At 46.0% G+C, this 25,889-nt stretch overlaps 1 protein-coding gene across 1 annotated transcript; it reads left to right on the top strand.

The window, feature by feature from the left end:
- Positions 1 to 485: 485 nt before the first annotated feature.
- On the top strand, positions 486 to 25,873 carry LOC139380120 (Rho guanine nucleotide exchange factor 49). The gene is made up of 7 exons (XM_071122571.1): positions 486 to 1,689; positions 2,080 to 2,479; positions 10,947 to 11,136; positions 14,883 to 15,081; positions 20,247 to 20,845; positions 21,289 to 21,434; positions 22,784 to 25,873. The coding sequence occupies exons 1-7, from the start codon at positions 486 to 488 to the stop codon at positions 23,601 to 23,603; spliced, it is 3,558 nt and encodes a 1,185-aa protein (XP_070978672.1). The 3' UTR covers positions 23,604 to 25,873.
- Positions 25,874 to 25,889: the final 16 nt, after the last annotated feature.

The raw sequence follows: 25,889 nt of genomic DNA, 5'->3' as shown, positions 1-25,889 counted from the left end.
ATGTACTGTATGTACTGTGTACTGTATGTACTGTGTGTACTGAATGTACTGTATGTACTGTGTACTGTATGTACTGTGTGTACTGAATGTACTGTATGTACTGTATGTACTGTATGTACAGTTTGTACTGTATGTGCTGTATATACTGAAGGTACAGTATGTACTGTATGTACTTTATGTACTGTATGGAATGGATTTGTCATTTGCAGGATTATCTCAACTACCCTCAGTGTTTGTCCTTCAAATTCAATTCCTGAAATCTTTTAGTACTGCTAACGTATAGATGCACTGTGACAGTGTGTGTGTCTGTGTGTGTCTGTGTCTGTGTGTGTCTGTGTCTGTGTGTCTGTGTGCGTAAGCGTGTGTGCGTGTGTTTGCAGACAGTGCTCTATCTCCCAGCTCATTCCCCTGTGTGTCTCATCTCTGTCCTTTAGGGCCAGTTTCCCGGAGCCTCTCTCTGAATTATGGTGGCTCATACTGCAGCCATGCCGGACGTGAAGGCCCCTCCACCATGTGACTACCCCTCAGCGGGCTGCTCCCCCGGCCAAGGCCACGGCCTCGCGGGCTACACCTGCACCGCTGGCCTCACCATGGATCTGGAGCCCTGCCTCAGCCTCACTGACTTCCCCCTGCCCCAACCCCTCTCTGGCTTCAGAGGCCACAGCGTACCCCCCTACCCGCCCTTCCCTGGCCAGTGCCCCTTCATACCACAGTCTAACAGCAGTGCATTACTCACTAACCTGGGGGTCCGGTACTGCTCCACCAACAGTGTGCAGCACCCACCCAGGGGTCCTGACTCTGGGCTGGAGTTAGGGTCAGGGTCAGGCCTGGGGCTGGACCCAGGGCCCTGTTGGAACATGAACCAAGGCTGTGGAACTAGACTCTACCGCAGCATGGAGAACTTGAACTGGAGTAATTCTGTGTCTGAACCAGGCCTCTACTGTTCCCCTTATTGTGCTCCCTACAGGGGCAGTGCGGACAGTGGGTTCATCTTCCGCTGCACTGCCACCAGCCACTGGTACGATGGGCCCTCCCAGGGCTATGGTCCTGAGAGCCTGGCGTTCTACCCCCACCCCCGCCTGGGGAGGGGTCTGGGAGGGTTGGGGAGGAAGGAGCTGCCCCTCTTCCCCCAGTGGCTGTTCCCCGGCACAGATGACTGGGGGGTGAACACTACCACCAATGGCAGGAAAGGGCTAAGGGAGAAGCTCCGCCTCCAAAGCGCCAGATCGGCAGCAGAACCCCTGAAGCCTCTTCGACCTCAGGTAACCCCAGGCAGTACCACTCCCATCCTGGGGAGGTGCTCAGAGAGGGACTCATCCCCCCACCAGAGGTACGTTGGGAGACCCTTGTATGTCCGGCACCTCACCAGCCCTGAGGAAATCAAGCAGGAGGTTCTGAGACGCCTTCAGCTCCGCCGGCAGAACAGCACCCCAAACCTGGCCCTCCATGCCTCTCTGGAGACCCCTCAAACCCCAGACATGGCCATGTCCTTCACCACCGAGTCCATCTCTGTCACTGGAAGTAGTGCTGAGCTCATAGCCGAGCGTAAGAGGCCCCCTATGGGCCGCCTGCACATCCCTACCTTCAAGGAGTTTAAGAGGATGAGACAGAGAGAGGGAGAGAGTGGACAGACAGAGAGCAGGAGTAATGCTACTACAGTAACAACTATAGACCAACCGCCAGAGACTGGTACAGGCAGCCAGAGCCCAGGGACAGGCACCCAGAGCCCAGGGACAGGCATAGACTCTAAGACTCAGACAGCCCCATTGGGACGGCGAGACTCTCAGTCCTCTCAGGAGGAGGAGAGGGAGAGCGAGGAGAGGAGAGGCAGTGAAGAGAGGGAGGAGAGGGGGAGCGGGGAGAGGAGAGGCAGTGGAGAGAGAAAGGAGAGGGGGATCGGGGAGAGGAGAGGCAGTGGAGAGAGGGAGGAGAGGGGGAGCGAGGAGAGGAGGGGCAGTGAAGAAAGGGAGGAGAGGGGGAGCTGGGAGAGGAGGGGCAGTGAAGAAAGGGAGGAGAGGGGGAGCGGAGAGAGGAGAGGCAGTGGAGCGAGGGAGGAGCGGGGGAGCAGGGAGAGGAGAGGCAGTGGAGAGACTCCCACAGCCAGCACTTTGCACTCATCCTCTCCCATCTTCACTGGCCCTACTCCCCAGCTAAAAGCCAACATTCAGACCACAGTCTCTAACAAAGCTATATGCACAGGCCCTACTCCCCGCTCTCCCCTCCAGCCCTCCAGTAAGACCCAGGGGAAGGGAACCATGTATCATACCCAGGCCCAGGATAGAAGGCCTAATGTGGGGCTCAGTGTGCCTCGGGCCTCCCAGGTCCCCTTCCCTCCTCCACATAGGGAGAATGCAGAGGGCCCCTCCAGCTGCTGCCCAGCCCTGCTCTTGGACAGGACTGACCTCTCCAGCTATGGAGCCAAGATCTACAAGATGAAGGATGGGTTCATCGGCTCCGCCCTGGACCTCATCAAGAAGAGGTTAGTGAGCAGGTGAAGGACAAGGTGAAGCTGAAGATGAAGGGCCTGGGGGGAGACCCATCATTCATTGGATCATCAATGGGATTCAGTCATTACAGTAATTAAGCGTTTATCTAACTGAATTTGCCTTATTGCTTTGTGGAAGCTACTGTATGTGCTTACTAAGATGAAAGCCAAAGCTAATTGAATTTCAATTGGACCTTAGCCATGTAAAGAGATCATTAACAAGAAAAGAAAACTAGAATGTTAAACACTAAATCTACCAGTTAATTTACTGCTAGTTTTCATTTAAGATGGATGCACATGCTTTTGCCAAAAAGCTTGCCTTGTAGCCCGCTTCTGCTCTTTGATGGTAAAATTGGATCCAATGGCGTGCGCTGTTGTGGTTTTCTTCAACGGTGACATTAGTGTTAGTGTTGTTATTGATTTATCACAGCTTATTATGAACAGCTTTTACAGTTAACAGGATTGGCTACCAGAGGAGACCGTTGTGGCTGTGCCAGGGTCTCCCGTCTCCAGTCTGACACATCATCTCCATAGCAGACCCAACTGGGTTCAAATAGGAATTGTAATCTTTCACATACTTTGAGTGTTTGTCTTGAGCCTGCCTGGAATGCCAGATGGATAGGTTGTGCACTTTTGGGACTATTCATTGGTTCCATTGCGCCAGGGAAGTTCCAACAAGGACGGATAAAGTACTTGAAAGATTTCAAATACATTTTGAACCCAAGCCTGCTCCATAGGCTCACAGTCACAGGACAGCTGGTTGGCACTTCAGGTTGGCACTGCCACCCTCCTCCTCACCCTCTCACTGTGGCAGCTGGTTTAGGCATACTGTTTGCTAAACAGATGAAGCCTCCAGTCTGGTGTGGTTCGGCAAATCAAGGAGAGATGTAGAGCCTGATTTGGCATCGTTCATAGTCTGACAATGTAGCATTCACACGTGCCGCCTCAAGGCCTTCCCACACTGTACATCAGATTCACTCTTTTACTATTATTACATGTCACACTGTGCAATGTTATCAAATTAAAATATTGATATCAACCTGGCCAGATTGTACGATTTGCTTCAGTTCTGTTGTCACATTCTGCGATTGGCTTGTGAGGCTCTGTCAGCCGACGTATGCTTCGTTGATTTACATGCTGACTAGACCAGGCGCGTGCGTCCGCGTGCTCCATTGCACACATGTTGATTTTGTCCATCCACACCAGACGTGATCAGGACACGCAGGTTGAAGTATCAAAATTAACTCTGAACCAACTATATTAATATGGGGACAGGTCGAAACACATGAAACATTCATGGCAGTTTAGCTAGCTAGCTTGCTGTTGCTAGCTCATTTGTCCTGGGATATAAACATTGGGTTGTTGTTTTACCTGAAATGCACAAGGTCCTCTACTCCAACTTTAAGGTGCCTTACCACCACCAACTGGACAGGAATGTGGACCTCAGTTCATCTTTCAATCACCCACTTGGGTATATGGTCCTAAAAACCAATGAGGAGATAGGAGAGGCGGGACTTGCAGCGCGTCAAGTGTCAAAAATAGAACCAAGTTCTATTTTAGTGCCTAGCTACGCTCGTTGACGCACGTCAGCAGTTTGGATGAAATGATTGAATAACATGTATGTGTACATTTATTTTGCAGCGCGAGCAGTGTGGTCAGCATGTTAGGTTACGTCAACTACAGCGCTGTATTTGATCTGCGCATGTGCTAGCACTAGCAGCGCAAGCCTTCCTCTGTGCTTATGTACGAGTGAAGTGAGTTCGGAAAAACTGAAAGTTTGCATCTTATAAATCATTTTCACGTACAAACTGTATATGTCCGAAATCAGAATCAAATAGGCTTCCAAAACTGGTTGTTGTGGTAGAACGTTTATTTGGATTTGCGATTTTGGCCATTTATCAAAATCCCCAAAAGTTGCCTGATTTCAGATGTGTAAACAATATTATTTGGGAAATCGTTCTTCTTGCCAAGCATGTAAACTCTTAAATCAAACTCTTATATTAATCTGACTATTCACATTATTCATATTATTGTATGCATACTCAGAGCTAGCTGTGTTCCTATTGGTCAGTCACCAGGATCAGCTTGTGACACCAGACACAATACATGATTAAAGCTCATTTCTGACACTGCCAGAACTTTCTCAGACCCTACGACCGCACATAGTGGTACATAATCAGCAGACCTAGAGCCTGTCACATAGAACGAGCCAAGATATCAGAAAATCGTTTACGACCTAAGAATTTGCCCATGACGTGGACATTTTGTCTGGGATGGCTAAAATGGTACAGTCTATGTGGGCCTTTAGACACGGTGAAGATTTTCTCTGAGACATGTCTGTAGTAGTCTCTTATGGTGTATAACAGGCTCAGGACAAGGTGTAGTATACTAGAGAAGAGTCATAGGATTGTAAGTTTCAGTGGTGACCATGAGAGGAATGGATAGCCTTGTATTCTTCTTTTTCTGTGTCATAAATGGCTCCCTCCCTGACAGTCAGTCAGGCTGCTCCACTGTGCCTCCTTCTGTCACCCATAGATGTATCTGTCACCTCTCACCCATATATATCACTGTGTCTGTCACCTCTCACCCACAGATATCACTGTGTCTGTCACCTCTCACCCACAGATATCACTGTGTCTGTCACCTCTCACCCACAGATATCACTGTGTCTGTCACCTCTCACCCATATATATCACTGTGTCTGTCACCTCTCACCCACAGATATCACTGTGTCTGTCACCTCTCACCCACAGATATCACTGTGTCTGTCACCTCTCACCCATATATATCACTGTGTCTGTCACCTCTCACCCACCGATATCACTGTGTCTGTCACCTCTCACCCACATATATCACTGTGTCTGTCACCTCTCACCCACAGATATCACTGTGTCTGTCACCTCTCACCCACAGATATCACTGTGTCTGTCACCTCTCACCCACAGATATCACTGTGTCTGTCACCTCTCACCCATATATATCACTGTGTCTGTCACCTCTCACCCACCGATATCACTGTGTCTGTCACCTCTCACCCACAGATATCACTGTGTCTGTCACCTCTCACCCACCGATATCACTGTGTCTGTCACCTCTTACCCATAGATATCACAGTGTCTGTCACCTCTCACCCACAGATATCACTGTGTCTGTCACCGCTCACTCATAAATATCACTGTTTCTGTCACCTCTGTCTGCAGAGTCAGACAGTGCTAGGGGTGATGATGGATCAAACAAGACTGTAGACTGAGCTGCATGATAGCACAGAATATGTACTGCAGGTGGTAATTTCGCCAGACAGGAAAACTGTGTGACACACTTTCAAAAATGACACTCCTCACATGTCGGACATGGGACCTGAGGACAGAGGACAGGTGCCAGGGGACAGAGGACATGAGAGGGGACAGAAGACAGGGAACAGAGGACAGGGAACAAGGGACAGGGAACGGGGGACAGAGTACAGGGGACAGAGGACAGGAGAGGGGACAGAGGACAGGGAACAGAGGACAGGGAATGAAGGACAGGGAACGAAGGACAGGGAACGGGGGACAAAGTACAGGGAACAGAAGACAGGGAACAGAGGACAGGGAACAGAGGACAGGGAACGGGGGACAGAGTACAGGGGACAGAGGACAGGGAACGGCGGACAGAGTACAGGGGACAGAGGACAGGGAACGGGGGACCGAGTACAGGGGACAGAGGACAGGGAACGGGGGACAGAGGACAGGGAACGGGGGACTGAGTACAGGGAACAGAAGACAGGGAACAGAGGACAGGGAACAGAGGACAAGAAACAGAGTACAGAGGACAGGGGACAGAGGACAGGAGAGGGAACAGAGGACAGGGAACAGGGACAGAGTAGGGAACGTGGGACAGAGTACAGGTGACAGAGGACAGGGAACGGGGGACAGAGGACAGGTGACAGAGGGATGTTTAATAGTTTCTCATCCCCATGCTGCTTATGAATGGCTAGAATCTATGAGGTAGCTATTCCCAAGGGGTTTAATACATGCATGTAGGCTATTTTGTTCTAATATACAGTATGTTCATACAATATATTCTTAGTAGATTTTAATTTGACCTTTAATAGCATCAAGTTGGTCATTAAAAATGTGTAATTTTCTAATGCTATGCATGCACTCCAAGGGTCTAGTTTTAACCAATCTCAGTCTCTCTTGACTCCACTAAACAAGTCTTTGTGTTAGCGCTCCTCAGTGTCCCATACAGGCTTGCAATCATGATGGCTATCGAACTGTGGCTAGTCTGATGGCTTTTTCACCAGGCAATTACAATGCAATTCCCATGTGTTATACTGTAGTATAGACCTGATGGGATGGTGGAGCAGGGATCTATTAACGGGAAGCTCTGGAACAGTGCTCTTGGGTGTGCTTAAGCTCTGGGCTCTCTCTTTCCTAATGACAAATACACACGTTATGGTTTTAATGTCCTATTTTCCCCTAACAGGGACATTCATATTTAAACATGAATAGAGAGATTGATTAGGCCTACTAATATATTTAGAATATACAGTATATATGATGGCTATACAGTGCATTCGGAATTATTCAGACCCCTTGACTTTTTCCACATTTTGTTACGTTACAGCCTTATTCTAAAATAGATCACATTTTTCCTCTCACAGTACCACATAATGACAAAGCAAAAACAGTTTTTTAGAAATGTTTGCAAATGTATTAAAAATAAAATGCTTAAATATCAAATTTACATAAGTATTCAGACCCTTTACTCAGAACATTGTTGAAGCACCTTTGACAGCGATCACAGCCTCGAGTCTTCTTGGGTATGACGCTACAAGCTTGGCACACCTGTATTTGTGAAGTTTCTTCCTTCTTCTCTGCAGGTCCTCTCAAGCTCTGTCAAGTTAGATGGGGAGCGTCGCAACACAGCTATTTTCAGGTCTCTCCAGAAATGTTAGATCGGGTTCAAGTCCGGGCTCTGGCAGGGCTACTCAAATTCAGAGACTTGTCCCGAAGCCACTCTTGCATTGTCTTGGCTGTGTCCTTAGAGTCATTGTCCTTTTGGAAGGTGTACCTTCTCTCCAGTCTGAGGTCCTGAGCGCTCTGGAGCAGGTTTTCATCAAGGATCTCTCTGTACTTTGTTCCGTTCATCTTTCCCTCGATCCTGACAAGTGTCCCAGTCTCTGAAAAACATCCACACAGCATGATGCTACCACCATCATGCTTCACTGTAGGGATGGTGACAGGTTTCCTCCAGACGTGACGCTTGACATTCAGGCCAAAGAGTCCTTTTGGTGCCTTTTGGCAAACTCTAAGCGGGCTGTCATGTGCCTTTTAATGAGGAGTGGCTTCTGTCTGGCCACTCTACCATAAAGGCCTTATTGGTGGAGATGATTGTCCTTCTGGAAGGTTCTCCCTTCTCCACAGACGAACTCTGGAGCTCTGTCAGAGTGACCATCGGGTTCTTTGTCACCTCCCTGACCAAGGCCCTTCTCCCCCAATTGTTCAGTTTGGCCAGGCGGCCAACTCTAGGAAGAGTCTTGGTGGTTCCAAACTTCTTTAAGAATAATGGAGGCCACTGTGTTCTTGGGAACCTTCAATGGTGCAGACATTTTCGGGTAGTCTTGCCCAGATCTGTGCCTCGACACAATCCTGAGCTCTACGGACAATTCCTTCGACCTCGTGGCTTGGTTTTTGCTCTGACCTGCACTATCAACTGTGAGACCTTATATAGACAGGTGTGTGCCTTTCCAAATCATGTCCAATCAATTGAATTTACCACAGGTGGACTCCAATCAAGTTGTAGAAACATCTCAAGGATGATCAATGGAAACAAGATGCACCTCAGGTCAATTTCGAGTCTCATAGCAAAGGGTCTGAATACTTATGTAAATAAGGTATTTCTGTTTTTTATTTGTAATACATTTGCAAAAAGTTCTAAAAACCTCTATTTGATTTGCCATTATGGGGTATTGTGATGTCATTATGGGGTATTGTGTGTAGATTGATGAGAAACAATGTAATCCATTTTAGAATAAGGCTAAACGTAACGTAACAAAATGTGTAAAAAGTCAAGTGGTCTGAATACTTTGCGAATGCACTGTATGGCGACTATATACTAATTTCAATGTCACATTGTACCGCAGGCAGGGACGTGTGATATACACAGTCTGTAGGCTAATAAATTAAGTTCCAGGGTATTATCCCAAATGCATCACACAGGTAATATCTGTAAGGACAGATTTTAATGACTGTTATTCCAACTGGAAGGAAACGCCGACAGCAGCGTCTGTTTTATTGCCTCGTTCTAAGATGCAAAAAAAGATTCTAAAATGGCTCCCTACGTGTTCCCTACATAGTGCAGTACTTTTAACCAGAGCCCTATGGGCCTTGATATAAAGTAGTGCACTATGTAGGAAATAAGGTGTCATTTGGGATGCAAACCTAAAGAAGGAGCATATTCATTATTCCGTGTAGCCCCTGGCACCTGCACCATCTGAAGATTCGGGGGCAGTTCTTTTTTGTTGCTTTGTTCCATTTTAAGGACTTCAGAACTACTAGTGAGTGTTGCTAATGGGTAGGGCAATTGGTGTGTGTGTGTGCTCGCGCGTGCATGTGTGTGTGCATGCGTGCGTGTGTGTGTGTGTGCGTGTGCGTGCGTGTGTGTGTGCGTGCGTGTGCGTTCGTGTGTGTGTGTGTGCACGCATGTGTGTGTGCGTGCGTGTGCGTTTGTGTGTGTGCGTGCGTGTACGTGTGCGTGTATGTGGGGCTCAGTTGGTAGAACATGGCACTTGATTCCCACGGGGGACCAGTATGAAAAAAAGTATGAAAATGTATGCACTCACTACAGTAAGTCGCTCTCGATAAGAGCGTTTTCTAAATGACTAAAATGTAAATGTAGAAAGTGTGTGTGCAGATGTGTGTGCTTTCTCTGGTTAGTGTGTGACGGCGGTGCAGGCAGATGAATGAATGGGTTAGAGAGGGAAGCATCAGACAGGTACAGCACAGAGTTCTGTAACATGCCAATCAATAGAGGAGACCTCATGCAAATTCCTGGAGGTTATTTACATGACAGACCAGAAAGAGATGGCAGTAGAGCAGGTTAAATGAGGCTAGAGAGACAAGATTTTTTAAATAGTGTCATGTGATGACAAAACAAATACACAAGTAAACATGATAAAGAATGACTTTCACACATTGATGATTGACAAAAATGATTCAAATCTAGAATTTTGATTAGCGTACAATTTACATCCCTAGCCAAATAGCTAGGCTATTTTCGTGTCAGAGAGAAATTTAAATGGATCTTTGGGAAGGAAATTGAGATTTTTGTCCCCATTGTCCGTCCAGTGCAGTCAATTACAATGTGACGTGAACCGACGACATGATTGTGGCAGGCAGACTGGTCTGTTCTTGTGTGTGTGTGTGTGTGTGTGTGTGTGTGTGTGTGTGTGTGTGTGGGGGGGGGGGGGGGGGGGGGAAGAGACAGCATCCTGCCCTGTGGTCCATGTGTTGTGGGGCGAGGGAGGGAGGCAGCATCCTGCCCTGTGGTTCATGTGTTGTGGGGCGAGGGAGGTAGCATCCTGCCCTATGGTTCATGTGGTGTGGAGCGAGGGAGGTAGCATGCTGCCCTATGGTTCATGTGGTGTGGAGCGAGGGAGGCAGCATCCTGCCCTGTGGTTCATGTGGTGTGGAGCGAGGGAGGTAGCATCCTGCCCTATGGTTCATGTGGTGAGGAGCGAGGGAGGCAGCATCCTGCCCTGTGGTTCATGTGGTGTGGAGCGAGGGAGGTAGCATCCTGCCCTGTGGTCCATGTGGTGTGGAGTGAGGGAGGCAGAATCCTGCCCTGTGGTCCATGTGTTGTGGGGCAAGGGAGGCAGCATCCTGCCCTGTGGTCCATGTGTTGTGGGGCAAGGGAGGCAGCATCCTGCCCTGTGGTCCATGTGGTGTGGAGCGAGGGAGGCAGCATCCTGCCCTGTGGTCCATGTGTTGTGGGGCAAGGGAGGCAGCATCCTGCCCTGTGGTCCATGTGGTGTGGGGCAAGGGAGGCAGCATCCTGCCCCGTGGTCCATGTGTTGTGGGGCGAGGGAGGGAGGCAGCATCCTGCCCTGTGGTCCATCATCTGTTCCAGGAGTTCAGGTGTTAATGGGAATTGATGCGTCTCATTACCCAGCCCCTGAGTCCCTGTGCCGGGGAGAGAGAGGAGAAGAGAATGGGGTAAGTCCCTGGAGTGGTGAAGTGGGACAGTGAGAAGGGAGGAGGAGGAAGGGAGGATGAAACTGAATGATATGAATGGTTGGAGGAGAGAAGTGCCAGGAATCATAATTCCATCCTCTCCTGTTCTGTCTTCTCCAACACCTCTCGTCATTCCCCCTCTCTCTCTATCCCTTTCTCTCTCTCTCCTTCTCTCTCGCTCTCTTTGTCTTTCTCTCTCTCTCTCTCTCCCTTACCCCCCTCCCTCTCCCTCCTCCCTCTGTCTCCAGCTGCAGTGCAGAGATTGCAGCGGCAGAGGCCCCCGTCAGGCTGTCAGGTGACCAGGACGACAGCGCTAACATCGCTCCCCCACCAGATTTTCAATCCTCCACCGTCTCCATGACAACCGCGACGGCCTGTGGAGAGGAGGCTTGCGACAAGCCTGCAGCAGGAGGAGGAGAAGAACTAACTGCAGAATGCGTAAGCAGAATCTCTCTCCTCTCTCTCTCTCTCTCTACTCTCTCACCACATCATTATTCATTTTCATTGACCTTTTCTCTCTATCTGTCTCTCACTCAATATACTGGAGACAGTGGTGGGCTGTGGCACGCACACAGACAGGGGCATGTGAGGATGGTTAGGGCAGAACAGAGCAGAACAGAACAGAGGGACTGCGTTTCCAGGCAGGCAGCAGGCAGGAGGCTGCAGACACACACACAGAGCCAGACAGACGTCTGTGATGAGCCCCTGACAACCGCAGGCAGGCATGCAGCTACACCCGCAGCCTCAGCGTCTTCCTCCCAGCTCAACTCTGCGTCTGCCTGGGAACAGGACTCAGCAGAGAGGGAGGATTAAAGAGCAGGTTCATGGTGGTAACTGACGGGGCTTCTTCATCTCATCTGTGTGCTGTTCTGCTTGGTTGGCTCGGCTGTCTGTCCTCCTGTCCTCTCTGTGTGAAACGCAGCTACCCAGCTGCTAGCCGTCTGTCGGTAGCTGTCGTTGCATTGTGTTCATTTGTGCAATAATCCAACCAACACGTCTCTGCCTCTGCTGGGGTTGAGGTTACAGCATCAAGCATCACGTATCGACAACCAGGGTAGTTGGGTTTATGGCTGACAGTCCGTCATGTATTTTGTATGAGGAAGGATGCTATAGGTGAGAACGAATGCTGACATCATATATTCCACCACTGCTTTTTGTTCATAGCTCAGTCATTGTTGCTGTTGCATGCACCGGCTTATTTAATGCATGGAGAATGGCAGTGTGTTTTTCCAGTCATGGCCAACCGCAATTCATTAATACCCGTATCCAACCGCGTCATTAATTATTCTGTGTGATACCTGAGCCCTAGCTACGTGTCATATTTCCCACCTGTGTCTCATTGGATATGAAAACATACCCCAATGCCCTTTGTTTTCAGCCAGAGTCATGTTGTTTATCATGCGTAGGTCTGCAGCTATGAGTTGTTTATCAAGCTGATGCTAGGAACCAGAGTCTAGACGTTAGCAGTTTGGGGGCCGATTGATGATGACCTGTCAATTAATGAGCTGCTGTCATTCAGCTATGTCGATCACTAATGATGCTGAATGAGCGTCTGTAGAGAGGTGAGGGGTCAGGGGGTCACCCTGTCAGTCTGATGACCTTTCACCGGATCTTTAGTTCCATGATGAGGCCCACCATGATGTATGCAGGAATCATTTGACTTACACCAATGCAATCCATGCAATCCACCTAGCATTGGTGCCATTGTGTCAGGCTATAATAGACTCATAATGTTGTCTCTAGTATTTGGGGTATTTTCTAAAATATCAAAGGCTTCCCTAGCATTCCCATTCCATTCCAATACTTCCCTAGCATTCCCATTCCATTCCAATGCTTCCCTAGCATTCCCATTCCATTCCAATACTTCCCTGGCATTCCCATTCCATTCCAATGCTTCCCTAGCATTCCCATTCCATTCCAAGGCTTCCCTAGCATTCCCATTCCATTCCAATGCTTCCCTAGCATTCCCATTCCATTATAAGGCTTCCCTATCATTCCAATTCCATTCCAATGCTTCCCTAGCATTCCCATTCCATTCCAAGGCTTCCCTAGCATTCCCATTCCATTATAAGGCTTCCCTAGCATTCCCATTCCATTCCAAGGCTTCCCTAGCATTCCCATTCCATTCCAAGGCTTCCCTAGCATTCCCATTCCATTATAAGGCTTCCCTAGCATTCCCATTCCATTATAAGGCTTCCCTAGCATTCCCATTCCATTATAAGGCTTCCCTAGCATTCCTATTCCATCCCAAGGCGTCCCAAGTCATTCCGTGAAGGAAACAGACACAGATATGTGCCATTGGTCTGTCTGAGTACATACAACATTGACAGCCTCTCAGAGTCAAGGGTATCATATAGAGGTCGACCGATTAATCGGCATGGCCTGGCCGATTAATTAGGGCCGATTTAAAGTTTTCATAACAATCGGTCATCTGCCTTTTTGGACAACGATTATGGCTGATTACATTGCAATCCACGGGGAGACTTCGTGACAGGCTGACCACCTATTACACGAGTGCAGCATCAAAAGGACCTTGTGGCTGCAAGGAGCCAAGGTACGTTGCTAGCTAGCATTAAACTTATCTTATAAAAAACGATCAATCTTCACATAGTCACTAATTAACTACACATGGTTGATGATATTACGAGGTTAACTAGCGTGTCCTGCATTGCATATGATAAAAGCGGTGCCTGTTAATTTATCATCGAATCACAGCCTACTTCAACTTCAACAAACGGGTGATGATTTAACAAAAGCACATTCGTGAAATAAGCACAATCGTTGCACCACTGTACCTAACCATAAACATCAATGCCTTTCTTAAAATCAATACACAGAAGTATATTTTTTAAACCTGCATATTTAGTTAAAATAAATGCATGTTAGCAGGCAGTATTAACTAGGATAATTGTGTCACTTCTCTTGCGTTCAGTGCAAGCAGAGTCAGGGTATATGCAACAGTTTGGGCCGCCTGGCTCATTGCGAACTGTGTGAAGACCATTTATTCCGAACAAAGACCGCAATTAATTTGCCAGAATTTTACATAATTATGACATAACATTGAAGGTTGTGCAATGTAACAGCAATATTTAGACTTGAGGTTGCCACCCGTTCGATAAAATACAGAACAGTTCTGTATTTCACTGAAAGAATAAACGTTTTGTTTTCGAAATGATAGTTTCCGGATTAGACCACATTAATGACCAAAGGCTCGTATTTCTGTGTGTTTATTATAATTAAGTCTATGATTTTATATTTGATAGAGCAGTCTGACTGTGCGGTGGTAGGCAGCAGCAGGCTCATAAGCATTCATTCAAACTGCACTTTACTGCGTTTGCCAGCACCTCTTAGCAAAGCTTTGAAGCACAGTGCTGTTTATGACTTCAAGCCTATCAACTCCTGAGGTTAGGCTGGCAATACTATAGTGCCTATAAGAACATCCAGTAGTCAAAGGTATATGAAATACAAATGGTATAGAGAGAAATAGTCCTATAATAACTACAACCTAAAACTTCTTAACTGGGAATATTGAAGACTCATCATGTTAAAAGGAACCACCAGCTTTCATATGTTCTCATCTTCTGAGCAAGGAACTTAAATGTTAGCTTTTTTACATGGCACATATTGCACTTTTACTTTCTTCTCCAACACTGTGTTTTTGCACTATTTAACCCAAATTGAACATGTTTCATTATTTATTTGAGACTAAATATATTTATTTATGTATTATATTAAGTTAAAATAAAAGTTTTCATTGTTCATTCAGTATTGTTGTAATTGTCATTATTACAAATATATATATATAAAATTGGCCGATTAATCGGTATAGGCTTTTTTTGGGTCCTCCAATAATCGGTATCGGCGTTGAAAAATCTTAATCGGTCGACCTCTAGTATCATATTAACAGTACAGTCTATCTCTTAGGATATTAAACACAATTTCATTAGTCAAACCTACCAGGTTCAGAATGGATCAATATCTGTTGAGATTGAGATGGTGATGGCACCATTAGCAGGAAAACTGCATGCTGCAGTACATGCTCTCAGGCCCCTGAGTGTGTAATACAGCCAACCCACATTCTATAGTTCCATCTCCCTCTCACTCTGTCTCTAACACTCCATTGGCGCTTTCAATAGCTGATTACATATTCAGGTGATTGACAGGTGTGTCTCTCCAATCAGCAGCACTCTGGCCTGGGCTGCAGGCGCTCCAGCTCGGACGCAGCCTATGAACCGGCCGAATCGGTGAGGGCCCAGCGCGAGTGCCGCCTCCGGCCCCACTACAGCGACCCCATGCCGGCCGACGCCGCCAAGCGCAAACAGCTGGAGATGAAAATCGCTGCCGCTGCACGCCTCCACAGCCAGCGACGGGACAGGGACAGCGGTGGGTGGAGCTACTGTACATGGGTGTCTTGTCTCTAGTGTTGTACAAGCCAAATGTCCCGATGGGATGATACGTGCTACAGTAAAGGTGTGTGTTAGAATGAATGGGCCCTATTCTAGCTTTACGTTATGGACCTCACCACTGCAGTGTGATTGTGTCTTTGCTATTGAAACAGCTTCCTTCAGGACAGTTTAGATCTTTCTGAATCACTGCACTCATATTTAGAGCCTGAGCTCTCTGTTCTCCTCCGATTGTGTGCAGGGCAGCCATCTGAATCAGTATAAAGTAACTAGCTATCGTGTATGATTTTTAAATAGCTTTTTTCAGAGCCCCTTACAGTAATTTAAGATTGGGCCTGTTTTGAAGGGTTTGGGCCTGTTTTGAAGGGTTTGGGCCTGTTTTGAAGAGTTTGGGCCTGTTTTGAAGAGTTTGGGACTGTTTTGAAGAGTACAAGGCTATTAAGTTTTGTCTCTTTACGATACATTCTTAGAAAAAAGGTGCTATCTAGAACCTAAAAGGGTTCTTCGGCTGGAACCAAAAAGGGTTCTACCTGGAACCAAAAATGGTTCTCCTATGAGGTTAGCCGAAGAACCCTTTTGGAACCCTTTTTTCTAAGAGTGTAGGGCTGGGTTATATAACAACATATTGACCCTATTTCTGAGCTTTCACTCTTCAATTCCCTTTGTGTTAACACCCTGCCTCCTCAACATGAAACTATCTGATATGTTAGGGAGTATGTTAGTCAATATGCCATATCGTGAGCTTGAGACTATAAGGTTCCATCTGCAAAAAAGATGATTCTGAGATAATCGGCTTTATTGTTCTGAACCCTCATTGGTTTGAATGGCATCAGCAATTTAAATATTGTATTCTTTTGGACTTACAGTTGAAGTCGTAAGTTTACATACACGTTATCCAAATACATTTAAACTGTTTTTCACAATTCCTGACATTTAATCTTAGAGAATTCCCTGTTTTAGGTCAGTTAGGATCACCATTTTATTTTAAGAATGTGAAATGTCAGAATAATAGTGGAGAGAATGATTTATTTCAGCTTTTATTTCTTTCATCATATTCCCAGTGGGTCAGAAGTTTACATACACTCAATTAGTATTTGGTAGCATTGCCCTTAAATTGTTTAACTTTGGTCAAATGTTTCAGGTAGCCTTCCACAAGCTTCCCACAATAAGTTGGGTGAATTTTGGCCAATTCCTCCTGACAGAGCTGGTGTAACTGAGTCAGGTTTGTAGGCCTCCTTGCTCGCACACACTTTTTCAAGGTATCGGATGGCCACTCCGATACCTTGACTTTGTTGTCCTTAAGCAATTTTTCCACAACTTTGGAAGTATGCTTGGTCATTGTCCATTTGGAAGACCCATTTACGACCAAGCTTTAACTTCCCGACTAATGTCTTGAGATGTTGCTTCAATATAGCCACATAATTCTCCTTACTCATGATGTCATCTATTTTGTGAAGTGCACCAGTCCCTCCTGCAGCAAAGCACCCCCACATCATGATGCTGCCACCCTTGTGCTTCACAGTTGGGATGGTGTTCTTCGACTTGCAAGCCTCCCATTTTTCCTCCCAACATAACGATGATCATTCTGGCCAAACAGTTCTATTTTTATTTCATCAGACCAGAGGACATTTCTCCAAAAAGTACGATCTTTGTCCCAATGTGCAGTTGCAAACCGTAGTCTGGTTTTCTTTATGGCGGTTTTTGAGCAGCGGCTTCTTCCTTGCTGAGCGGCCTTTCAGGTTATGTTGATACAGGACTCGTTTTACTGTGGATATAGATACTTTTGTACCTGTTTCCTCCAGCATCTTCACATGGTCCTTTTGCTGTTGTTCTGGGATTGATTTGCACTTTTCGCACCCAAGTACATTCATCTCTAGGAGACAGAACAAGTCTCCTTCCTGAGCGGTATGACGGCTGCGTGGTTCCATTCCACTTGCGTACTATTGTTTGTACAGGTGAACGTGGTACCTTCAGTCATTTGGAAATTGCTCCCAAGGATGAACCAGACTTGTGGAGGTCTACAATTATTTTGGGCTGATTTCTTTTGATTTTCCCATGATGTCAAGTGAAGAGGCACTGAGTTGAAATATATCCACAGGTACACCTCCAATTGACACAAATTATTTCAATTAGCCTATCATAAGCTTCTAAAGCCATGACATAATTTTCTGGAATTTTTCAAGCTGTTTAAAGGCACAGTCAACTTAGTGCATGTAAACTTCTGACCCACTGGAATTGTGATACAGTGAATTATAAGTGAAATAATCTTTCTGTAAACAATTGTTGGAAAAATTACTTGTGTCATGCACAAAGTAGATGTCCTAACCGACTTGCCAAAACTATAGTTTGAAATTTGTGGAGTGGTTGACAAATGAGTTTTAATGACTCCAACCTAAGTGTATGTAAACTTCCGACTTCAACTGTATCAACATTAATTGGGGTTTTTAAGAGCACAATTTAGGTAGAGGACATTTACCAGAACAAGGCTATGTCAATAACTAAATGTTTGACAAAAATGCAGATAGAACCTTATAGTCCCAAACTCTCTATGTTAATGTTGGCCTTTATGCACTATTGCCAGAACAAGGGTTAAACCTAGAGGTGAACAGAAGGGAGGAGGGATTGTCCTTTACATATCTATGTAACCCATCTCTATCATTTAGCATTACAACAAGCATTAAAACAAAGTAATGAATGTTCAAGCATTGAAGTGAGGCCGGGAGGTCTCTTGTTCACTTAGAACAAAATAATTTGTTGCTTATGTCGAGTGGTGATTTTAGCATGTACATCTTGGTGGGGCCAAAAAATATATATAAAGCAAAGCCACCACACATCACAACACTAAACAATACATTAATTGCACTATAACGGTGACAAACGATGCCCACAAACTGTTAGGGCCTACATAAAGCTGTCCCAACAGCAGTCCCAACATCTTACCACTGCTACACCTGGCTATCAGCGGAGCCTTGTCTGGCAGCGAAACAGTTCATTCAGCCTCATTTACTGCCTTTAAAAAAAGCATAGCTAATATGGCTGACTTGCTTAAACAAATGTGGTTTCTAATGACAATTGAGATGTACTGACTATGGCATAAGGGGACGACAAGCGGATAATAGGCCATCTGTAATTTTGATTAGGATATTATTGAGCGAGCTAGGACGGACGTAGTCAATATAACTATTTGTTTAGAACGTTTGAAATGTACGGTGACAGAATTCAGAACGTGGGCCGTTCTTACAGTATTCTCCCTGTACACCAAGTCAGAACCGTCTGATAAATAAAAGGGGCATATAAGCAGACAATGAAAGCTCTTACAAAATTGGATGATTACTTTTCTCTAAAACAGGTTATAGGCTACATGTGCACCACCAAGTCAGAACAGTAGGCAAAATTAAGAGGGGTAAATAGATCAAATTATTATGGTGAGGCACATGGGCTGCTAACAGCTTACTACACAACATACACTTAGTATTACTTTCTGAGCTACAGTACACTGTACATATCTCCCTGGCATATTACATAATTTGTGCAGCAGCATACAATATATTTTTGGACCCACCTTGTTGTGCTGTGCTCACTTGAAGGTGGCACGGCGGTCCTTCGTGGGCAAATTTTGTCATTAAAGTCTGGCATTCTCGAGATGTATGGCGCTTTCAAGACAACTGGGAACTCAGAATAAAACAAGGTTGAATCATGATGATGTCATTGATCTTCGGGTCGTAGCTCTAGAAAGAGGCCTGAGTTCCCGACTTACAATTCCGAGTTGGATGAGAGCCAGAGCTCGTTTTTTCCGGAATTCCCAGTTGTCTTGAACTCACTGAAGTCAAGTTTTTGCAGTTCTGAGTTAACAGTTGTTTTGTGCACGGCACAAATCATGCTTCATTGACAGCATGGCCAATGTTGAATGTTTCTCATTTTAAACTTGGAAAGGAGACACTTAATCCCAGATTTGGGACCACACAGCCACTCCAATGAATTGCAGGCCGGTGATGTTTGCAGTTAGCCACTGTCACTTGATTCCTTCCAAACCACTCATTGTTGAATTTGCGATATCATTTAAAGAAAATATATATATATATATATATGTATCCCTTTTTCTCCCCAATTTCGTGGTATCCAATTGGTAGTTACAGTCTTGTCTCATCGCTGCAACTCCCGTACGGACTCGGGACAGGCGAAGGTCGAGAGCCGTGCATCCTTCGAAACACTACCCAACCAAGCCGCACTGCTTCTTGACACAATGCCCACTTAACTCGGAAGCCAGCCGCACCAATGTATCGGAGGAATCACCATACACCTAGCAACCACGTCAACGTGCACTGCGCCCGTCCCACCACAGGAGTCGCTAGTGCACGATGGGACAAGGACATCCCTGCCGGCCAAACCCTTCCCTAACCTGGACGACACTGGGCCAATTGTGCGCCGCCCCATGGGTCTCCCGGTCGCTAAGACCGATGTTGACATGATCAGTCCAATCAAAGCTACTGTAGATATGTGATTTGATGTCATTTTATCTGTGGCCAATGACCTTGAGCCTTCTTGGATGGGCACTTCTAATGTATCTCTATGGCAGCTCCCAAGGGGCTTGAATTTTCAAGGTCTACCCTTAGAATTGGCGGTGACATACTGTCCCCATGAGTGACAAGAACACTGAGCTAATCATGGTGCAACTAGAGAACATTACCAACACATACGCTCCGTATTTTCTGCTGGCTGCCCACCACCACAGAAAGCACTGAGCTCGGCTGAAACACCTGCATTTTGGAGCTGCCTTACTCAAGAAAGCAAAAAAGAGACCATGTTTGTATGTGGCTTTATTAACTCAAATTATTATTATTTATTTTTTTACATTGTTTGTAAACAGATATGTGACACGTATTAATGCCAAAATAACATGCAAAACAGGTACGCCCCCCCCCCCCCCCCCAAATAATATATATATAATGTCGAGTGGCATTAATACGTGTCACATATCTGTTTGTTTGTAAAACAATGTTTACAAACATTTTTAGCTAAAAATGTGGGTCTTAAAAGAGGTGGCTCCACCTGCCCTGAATGACGGGTCGCCACTGCTTATGTCCCAAAAAACGGTATAACTAAAAGCCTACAACAGTTCACTTCTTGTGTGTGTTTGTCCCACAGCTCCTGCCTCGGTGCGGGTCCGTTCTGAACCCCGCGGTGAAGAGCGTCTAGGGAGTCTGGGTGTGACGCGTGGTGGACAGCACCGCTGGAGCACCGTGAGCAGCCTAAGTGCCGACAGTGGTGTGGTGGGCCTGTGTGACGACCGCGATGATGACGATGAACCCCGGAGAGTACACCATAGTGGAGGGGCCGAGGTGGAAAGGGTGGACAGCGGGATTGGACCCTGCCTGGCCCGCGTCTGGAAGAGACCCTCTGCCTCTCTCAGGGCCTGGGAGGCCCAGAGACCTTGCTCAGACTGTGGCCAGAGAGACGGGCACGGGGTGTCCCGGACAGAGGGTGAGGGGACCGGTATGTGTGAGCGCTGCTCCAAGCTGAGGACGGAGAGGAAGGAAGCCATCTTGGAGTTCCTGAACACAGAGTCTAGTTATGGGGAGGACCTAAGAATCATCAAGGAGGAGTTCTACTGTCCCATGCAGAGCGCCGGGCTGCTGACCTCAGAACAGCTGACCGTGGTGTTCAGCAACGTTCAGGAGCTCATAGACGTCAATGAACGCTTCACTGAACACCTGCAGGAAAGCATCGACCAGGCCTTCGACCAGGTGAGTCAGATAGAACCACCAGTCACGTTATTCTTTATCAGTGGTCATAGACTAGGTGATAGGCCTACTTCAGAAAGAACACCAGTTATTCATGTTATCAGTGGTCATTGACTAGGTGATAAGCCTGCTTCAGAAAGAACACCAGTCATTCATGTTATCAGTGGTCATTGACTAGGTGATAGGCCTGCTTCAGAAAGAACACCAGTCATTCATGTTATCAGTGGCTTGGTGATTCGCCAAAAAGCATAATTGATTTTTAGTTTGGTGTAAGTCATGTTGAAAAAGTGACACAATGGCTTGTGGTTGCCCTGTGGTTAATCTCTCGTGTTAGCTAGCTAGCTAGTGCACACAAGTTTTGGTTCTGTGTTCTGAGATTACACTGTGGTCATACTATTGCCCTATAGAGATGTTCTAAATCTATGTCTCTGCTTGTTCCCTTGCAGGGAGATGAGGACCTGCTAACCGTGTGCATTGGAGAGATGTTCCTGGAGTTTGTCAACATGCTGCCAGCCTTCCAGACTTACTGCCTGCAGCAGTCCACCTCTGTCAACATGCTCAACACCCTGGAGAAGGAGAAAGAACTGCTGAGGTAAGGACTGTAAAGGAACACTTCAAAGATCAAGTCACATTTTATTTGTCCTGTACACATATTTTACACACGTTATCGCAGGTGCAGCAAAATGCTTATGTTTCTAGCTCCAACATTGCAGTAATGCTGAACATTAAACAATGATACACACAAATCCACCAAAAAGAAAAAGAAAGAAAATAAGAAATATGTGAACGAGCAATGTCAGAGTCCGGAATATAAATATATACATTATATAAACAAAAGTATGGGGACACGCCTTCAATGCCAGGAGAATGCTACTTGCCCGAATGTATAGTGCCAACTATAAAGTTTGGTGGAGAAGGAATAATGGTCTGGGGCTGTTTTTCATGGTTCGGACTAGGCCCCTTAGTTCCAGTGAAGGGAAATCTTAACACTACAGCATACAATGGCATTCTAGACGATTCTGTGCTTCCAACTTTGTGGTAACAGTTTGGGGAAGGCCCTTTCCTGTTTCAGCGTGACAATGCCCCCATGCAGAAAGTGAGGTCCATAGTGAAATGGTTTGTTGAGATCTGTGTGGAATAACTTGACTGGTCTACACAGAGCTCTGACCTCAACACCATCGAATTGGATGAATTGGAATGTCGACTGCGATTGACTTGTTGGATAGGTGGCATCCTATGATGGTGCCACGTTGAAAGTCACTGAACTCTTCAGTACTGGCCAGTCTACTGCCAATGTTTGACTATGGAGATTGCATGGCTGTGTGCTCGATTTAATACATCTGTCAGCAACGGGTGTGGCTGAAATAGTTGAATCCACTAATTTGAAGGGGAGTCCACATACTTTTATATATATAGTGTAGAAGCTGTTTTTCAGTCTCAGATTTGATGTGCCTGTATATTGGTAGTTTATACTGTACGGGTACTTGCAGGATTTTATCAACTATTGTTTCCTGTATTATAGTTACAAATAAGGGAACTTTGGTTTTGAATTTTTCCTTATTCAAGATTGAGATCAAGTGAAAAATAACGTGTGGTTTTGGAAATATCCACTGAGCAGAATTATCTTCTGTGCTCTAAGAGCAGAAGAACAGTAACTTGGAACCCTAAGTTCCCACTACGCTGTGTTATTCTTAATGGAAGAGACAGAAGGTTGTCATTAATTCATAACTGGACCTATTCTGAGAACGGTGATGAAGTCATTACTATTTTTAGACCCAGGCAACTACTTCACATCTCACCTATAATGACTCACCCTGTATTGTCTTGTGATTCCCACTGCTCTCAACTTTACAATTACATCTGAGACTCTCTGGCCTACGATCACAATTAAACAGTATGTTAATATCACTCTGTCTCTCTCCTTCTCTCTCTCTCTCCCAGGATCTTCCTGGACGTGTCCCAGAATGACAACACAGCCCTGCGGCGTATGAACCTGCGCTCTTTCCTCATGGCTCCCCTTCAGAGGGTCACCAAGTATCCCCTCCTCCTGAGCCGCATCAGCAAGGTCACCATGGAGTGCCACCCCGACCATGGCCGTCTCCGAGAGGCCAAGAGCCGCGTGGAGTCTCACCTGGAGCACATCAACATGAAGACCAAGCAGGAAGGAACCCTGACCTGGACTCTGCGTTCCTTTCGCCGCGACAGCCGCAAGAACCGCGAGGTCATTAACATCGAGATGCGGGAGATGTCCATGAAGACCGTGGGCTGGGCCAGGGAGAACACACGCTTCGTCATGGAGGGGCCCCTGCAGCTCTCCCAGCCTGCAGACGGACAGTGGGTGAAGAAGGGCAGTAAAGGCCTCAAGTTCCAGAACATCCAGAGTCTGTTGATGGTGCGTACGCAGCGGCCTGGAGAGGGTCTGTCTCAGACGGACGGCGAGGCCAAGGTGGAACAGCAGGAGCACGGCGTGTGGGACGGTGTGCTGGTGCTCATCAAAGACAAGAGCAGTGGGAAGTTCACCGTGCTCAGAGAACCCATCCACCTGGCCAACTGTGTGGTGTCGGGCGACCCTGACTGCGAGGACACCTTTGAGGTGCTGGACATACGTAAGGAGGCCTTTGTTTTTAGGGCCTCAGATAAACCCCGGACGCAGCAGTGGTTCCGGCAAATCAAGAGGTATACCCGTGACCTGGGGCTGTGGAGGAAGAGGCGTAACGCACTCCCCAATATTATGATGAACACAAACCAGGGCAGGTCCTGAGACTGAGGGACACAGTTTCCCTGGCTGGATACCAGTGTAAATAGATGTACTACTACTGCAAAAAGAATTGACCATGCTTCTGGATGGTGGAGCGATTTGTTTCTGAGGTTTTAGGGTGGGATTTGTTAGGTTCCATGTTATGATGAGGATAGCACTTTTTTCTAAGAAAAACTGCAAGTGCACCATACTGTAACGAAACGTATGAAGGTATAGTTTTTAGCTTCTGTCTAAAAATGATCAGCCACTTGGATGACCAAAAAAGGAGACTTGGTTGGGAACACTGCTGGCATTGGTTGTCAAAACTGTTTGCTCTTGAAGAAAGAGATGTTTTCAGTATACTGACTGACTGGTGTCTGTGTTGAAAAGCATGGATGAAGTTGATTGAAAAAACATGACTTTGTAATGCTAATGAAAATGCACAAATTAGTGAAAAACTACTGTTAATTATACAATGGGGACTTGGATTACAGTTTAGTAAAAAAAGACAGGAACTTTTATTTTACCTGACTAAGGTAAGTCAAAATCACTGGCCTCTTCCCCCTTTCTTTTGCCCTCTGTGTCAGAAGAAATGTCCACTGCCAGCAGAGATCCGAGAAATGGCATCCATAGTAGGAAGTCCGTCAGTGACTTCCTACTATGGATGCTGTGCAGACAGTGTCTGTCAGACAGTTTGAACCCAGGGTTGTGGACATACTTGTATCAGAGGAGGCTGGTGGGAGGAGCTATAGGAGAACAGGCTCGTTGTAAGCACTTAAATGGAATGAATGGAACGGAGTCAAACGTGGTTTCCATGTTTGATGTGTTCGATACCATTCCATGTATTCTAGCCATTACAATGAGCCTGTCCTCCTATAGTGCTCCCCACCAGCCTCCACTGATTTGTATCACTGTGCTGGGTGGGCTCAAGTCACAAAGAAGCAATAAATTGTGCAATTTTAGCTATTTATTTTAGTTTCTCCACATCTGGTCAGACTTTGTAATTATGGGAAATCGAGAGCTTATTATCCCACCTATGACTGGAAGTGATGTTATTGACACAGATGAGCTACAGAGGTTCGGCCCTAGAATAATGTGCTCTTGAACTTCAAGCCTAGGCCTGGTTTGGCCCCTACCAGTATTGTCAACTGTTTATTCAAACTCTCAAAGCCTTTACCTGTACCTGAATGTGGTAGTACAGCATGGCCAAAGTGGAGGTGGAAAGGCCTCAAACACAGATCAACCTGGACCATGAGTTTAGTAGCTAAAGCTGACATAGTAGCGCCAGTCAAATGTCTTCACAGTAGCGCCAGTCAAATGTCTTCACAGTAGCGCCAGTCAAATGTCTTCACAGTAGCGCCAGTCAAATGTCTTCACAGTGTGCTGTTCCATGACAATCAGATGGGGAAATTGTGAGCTTTTGTTCCTTGGGTTTTTATTTCACTCTAAATTAACAAAAGCATTTCTTCTGTTGCCAGTCACAGTAATGTTGATAAAACTATGAGTATCTGGAAATGGTCATCAAGTCAGACCGCCCTCTGCCCCGAGATAGCAGCAGAAAGACACTTAAAAAGCCTGCTTTTACATAGCCTGGTTATACCAGTGTGAACACTACATTCACCAATCTGAAATTTAGTGAAATCTTTTTGGATGCCAGAATTTACAGGCAGTTCTAATCCATCCATCGGCTGCTAGTGTTCCTACATTATGTCATAGATTACCTGTGCCCTTATCTCAAGTGTGACTTCCCTTCTCCTAAAATCTGTTTTTGTGTCTGATGTTTCTGAATCTGAAGGCACTATATAATTAAGACTACAAAGTAGATCCATATTATGGTGTGACTGTCACTCTTCAACAACGCTATCTGCCAATCATGATTTCAAAATATTTATTCTGTCGGTTGTGTTGTTTATTCACAGAACTCTTTATGTTAGGGAAACATATAGGACCACAGCTGACTACATACAGGTCAAGGCAATACTTCTTATCAAACAAATCTAACCTCCATATACTGTTTAGTCTGATTGTGTTTAGTCCATGAGTAGCATAGGTTAAGGGAGGTAGTGAATCACTGTTTTTGGAGAGAATGATGTACGGAGTGGACTACTTCCTGTCTCTTACTGTTCATCACCTTCCAATGGCGCTAGCACTGTTACAATCATAGAATTAGAATCTCATTCTATTTGAAGAATCTCATTCTATTTGTATTGTTTGAATTCTTTCAGCTTCCATATTGTTCCACTAAATGATTACTACCGTATATGGGAAGACCGATGCTGTGTAAACATTTTGAAAATATCTGTCAAATGT

This window comes from Oncorhynchus clarkii, chromosome 22 (assembly GCF_045791955.1).
Source record: "Oncorhynchus clarkii lewisi isolate Uvic-CL-2024 chromosome 22, UVic_Ocla_1.0, whole genome shotgun sequence".
Lineage (NCBI taxonomy): Eukaryota > Metazoa > Chordata > Actinopteri > Salmoniformes > Salmonidae > Oncorhynchus > Oncorhynchus clarkii.
This window is presented reverse-complemented; position numbering and strand designations above follow the sequence as displayed.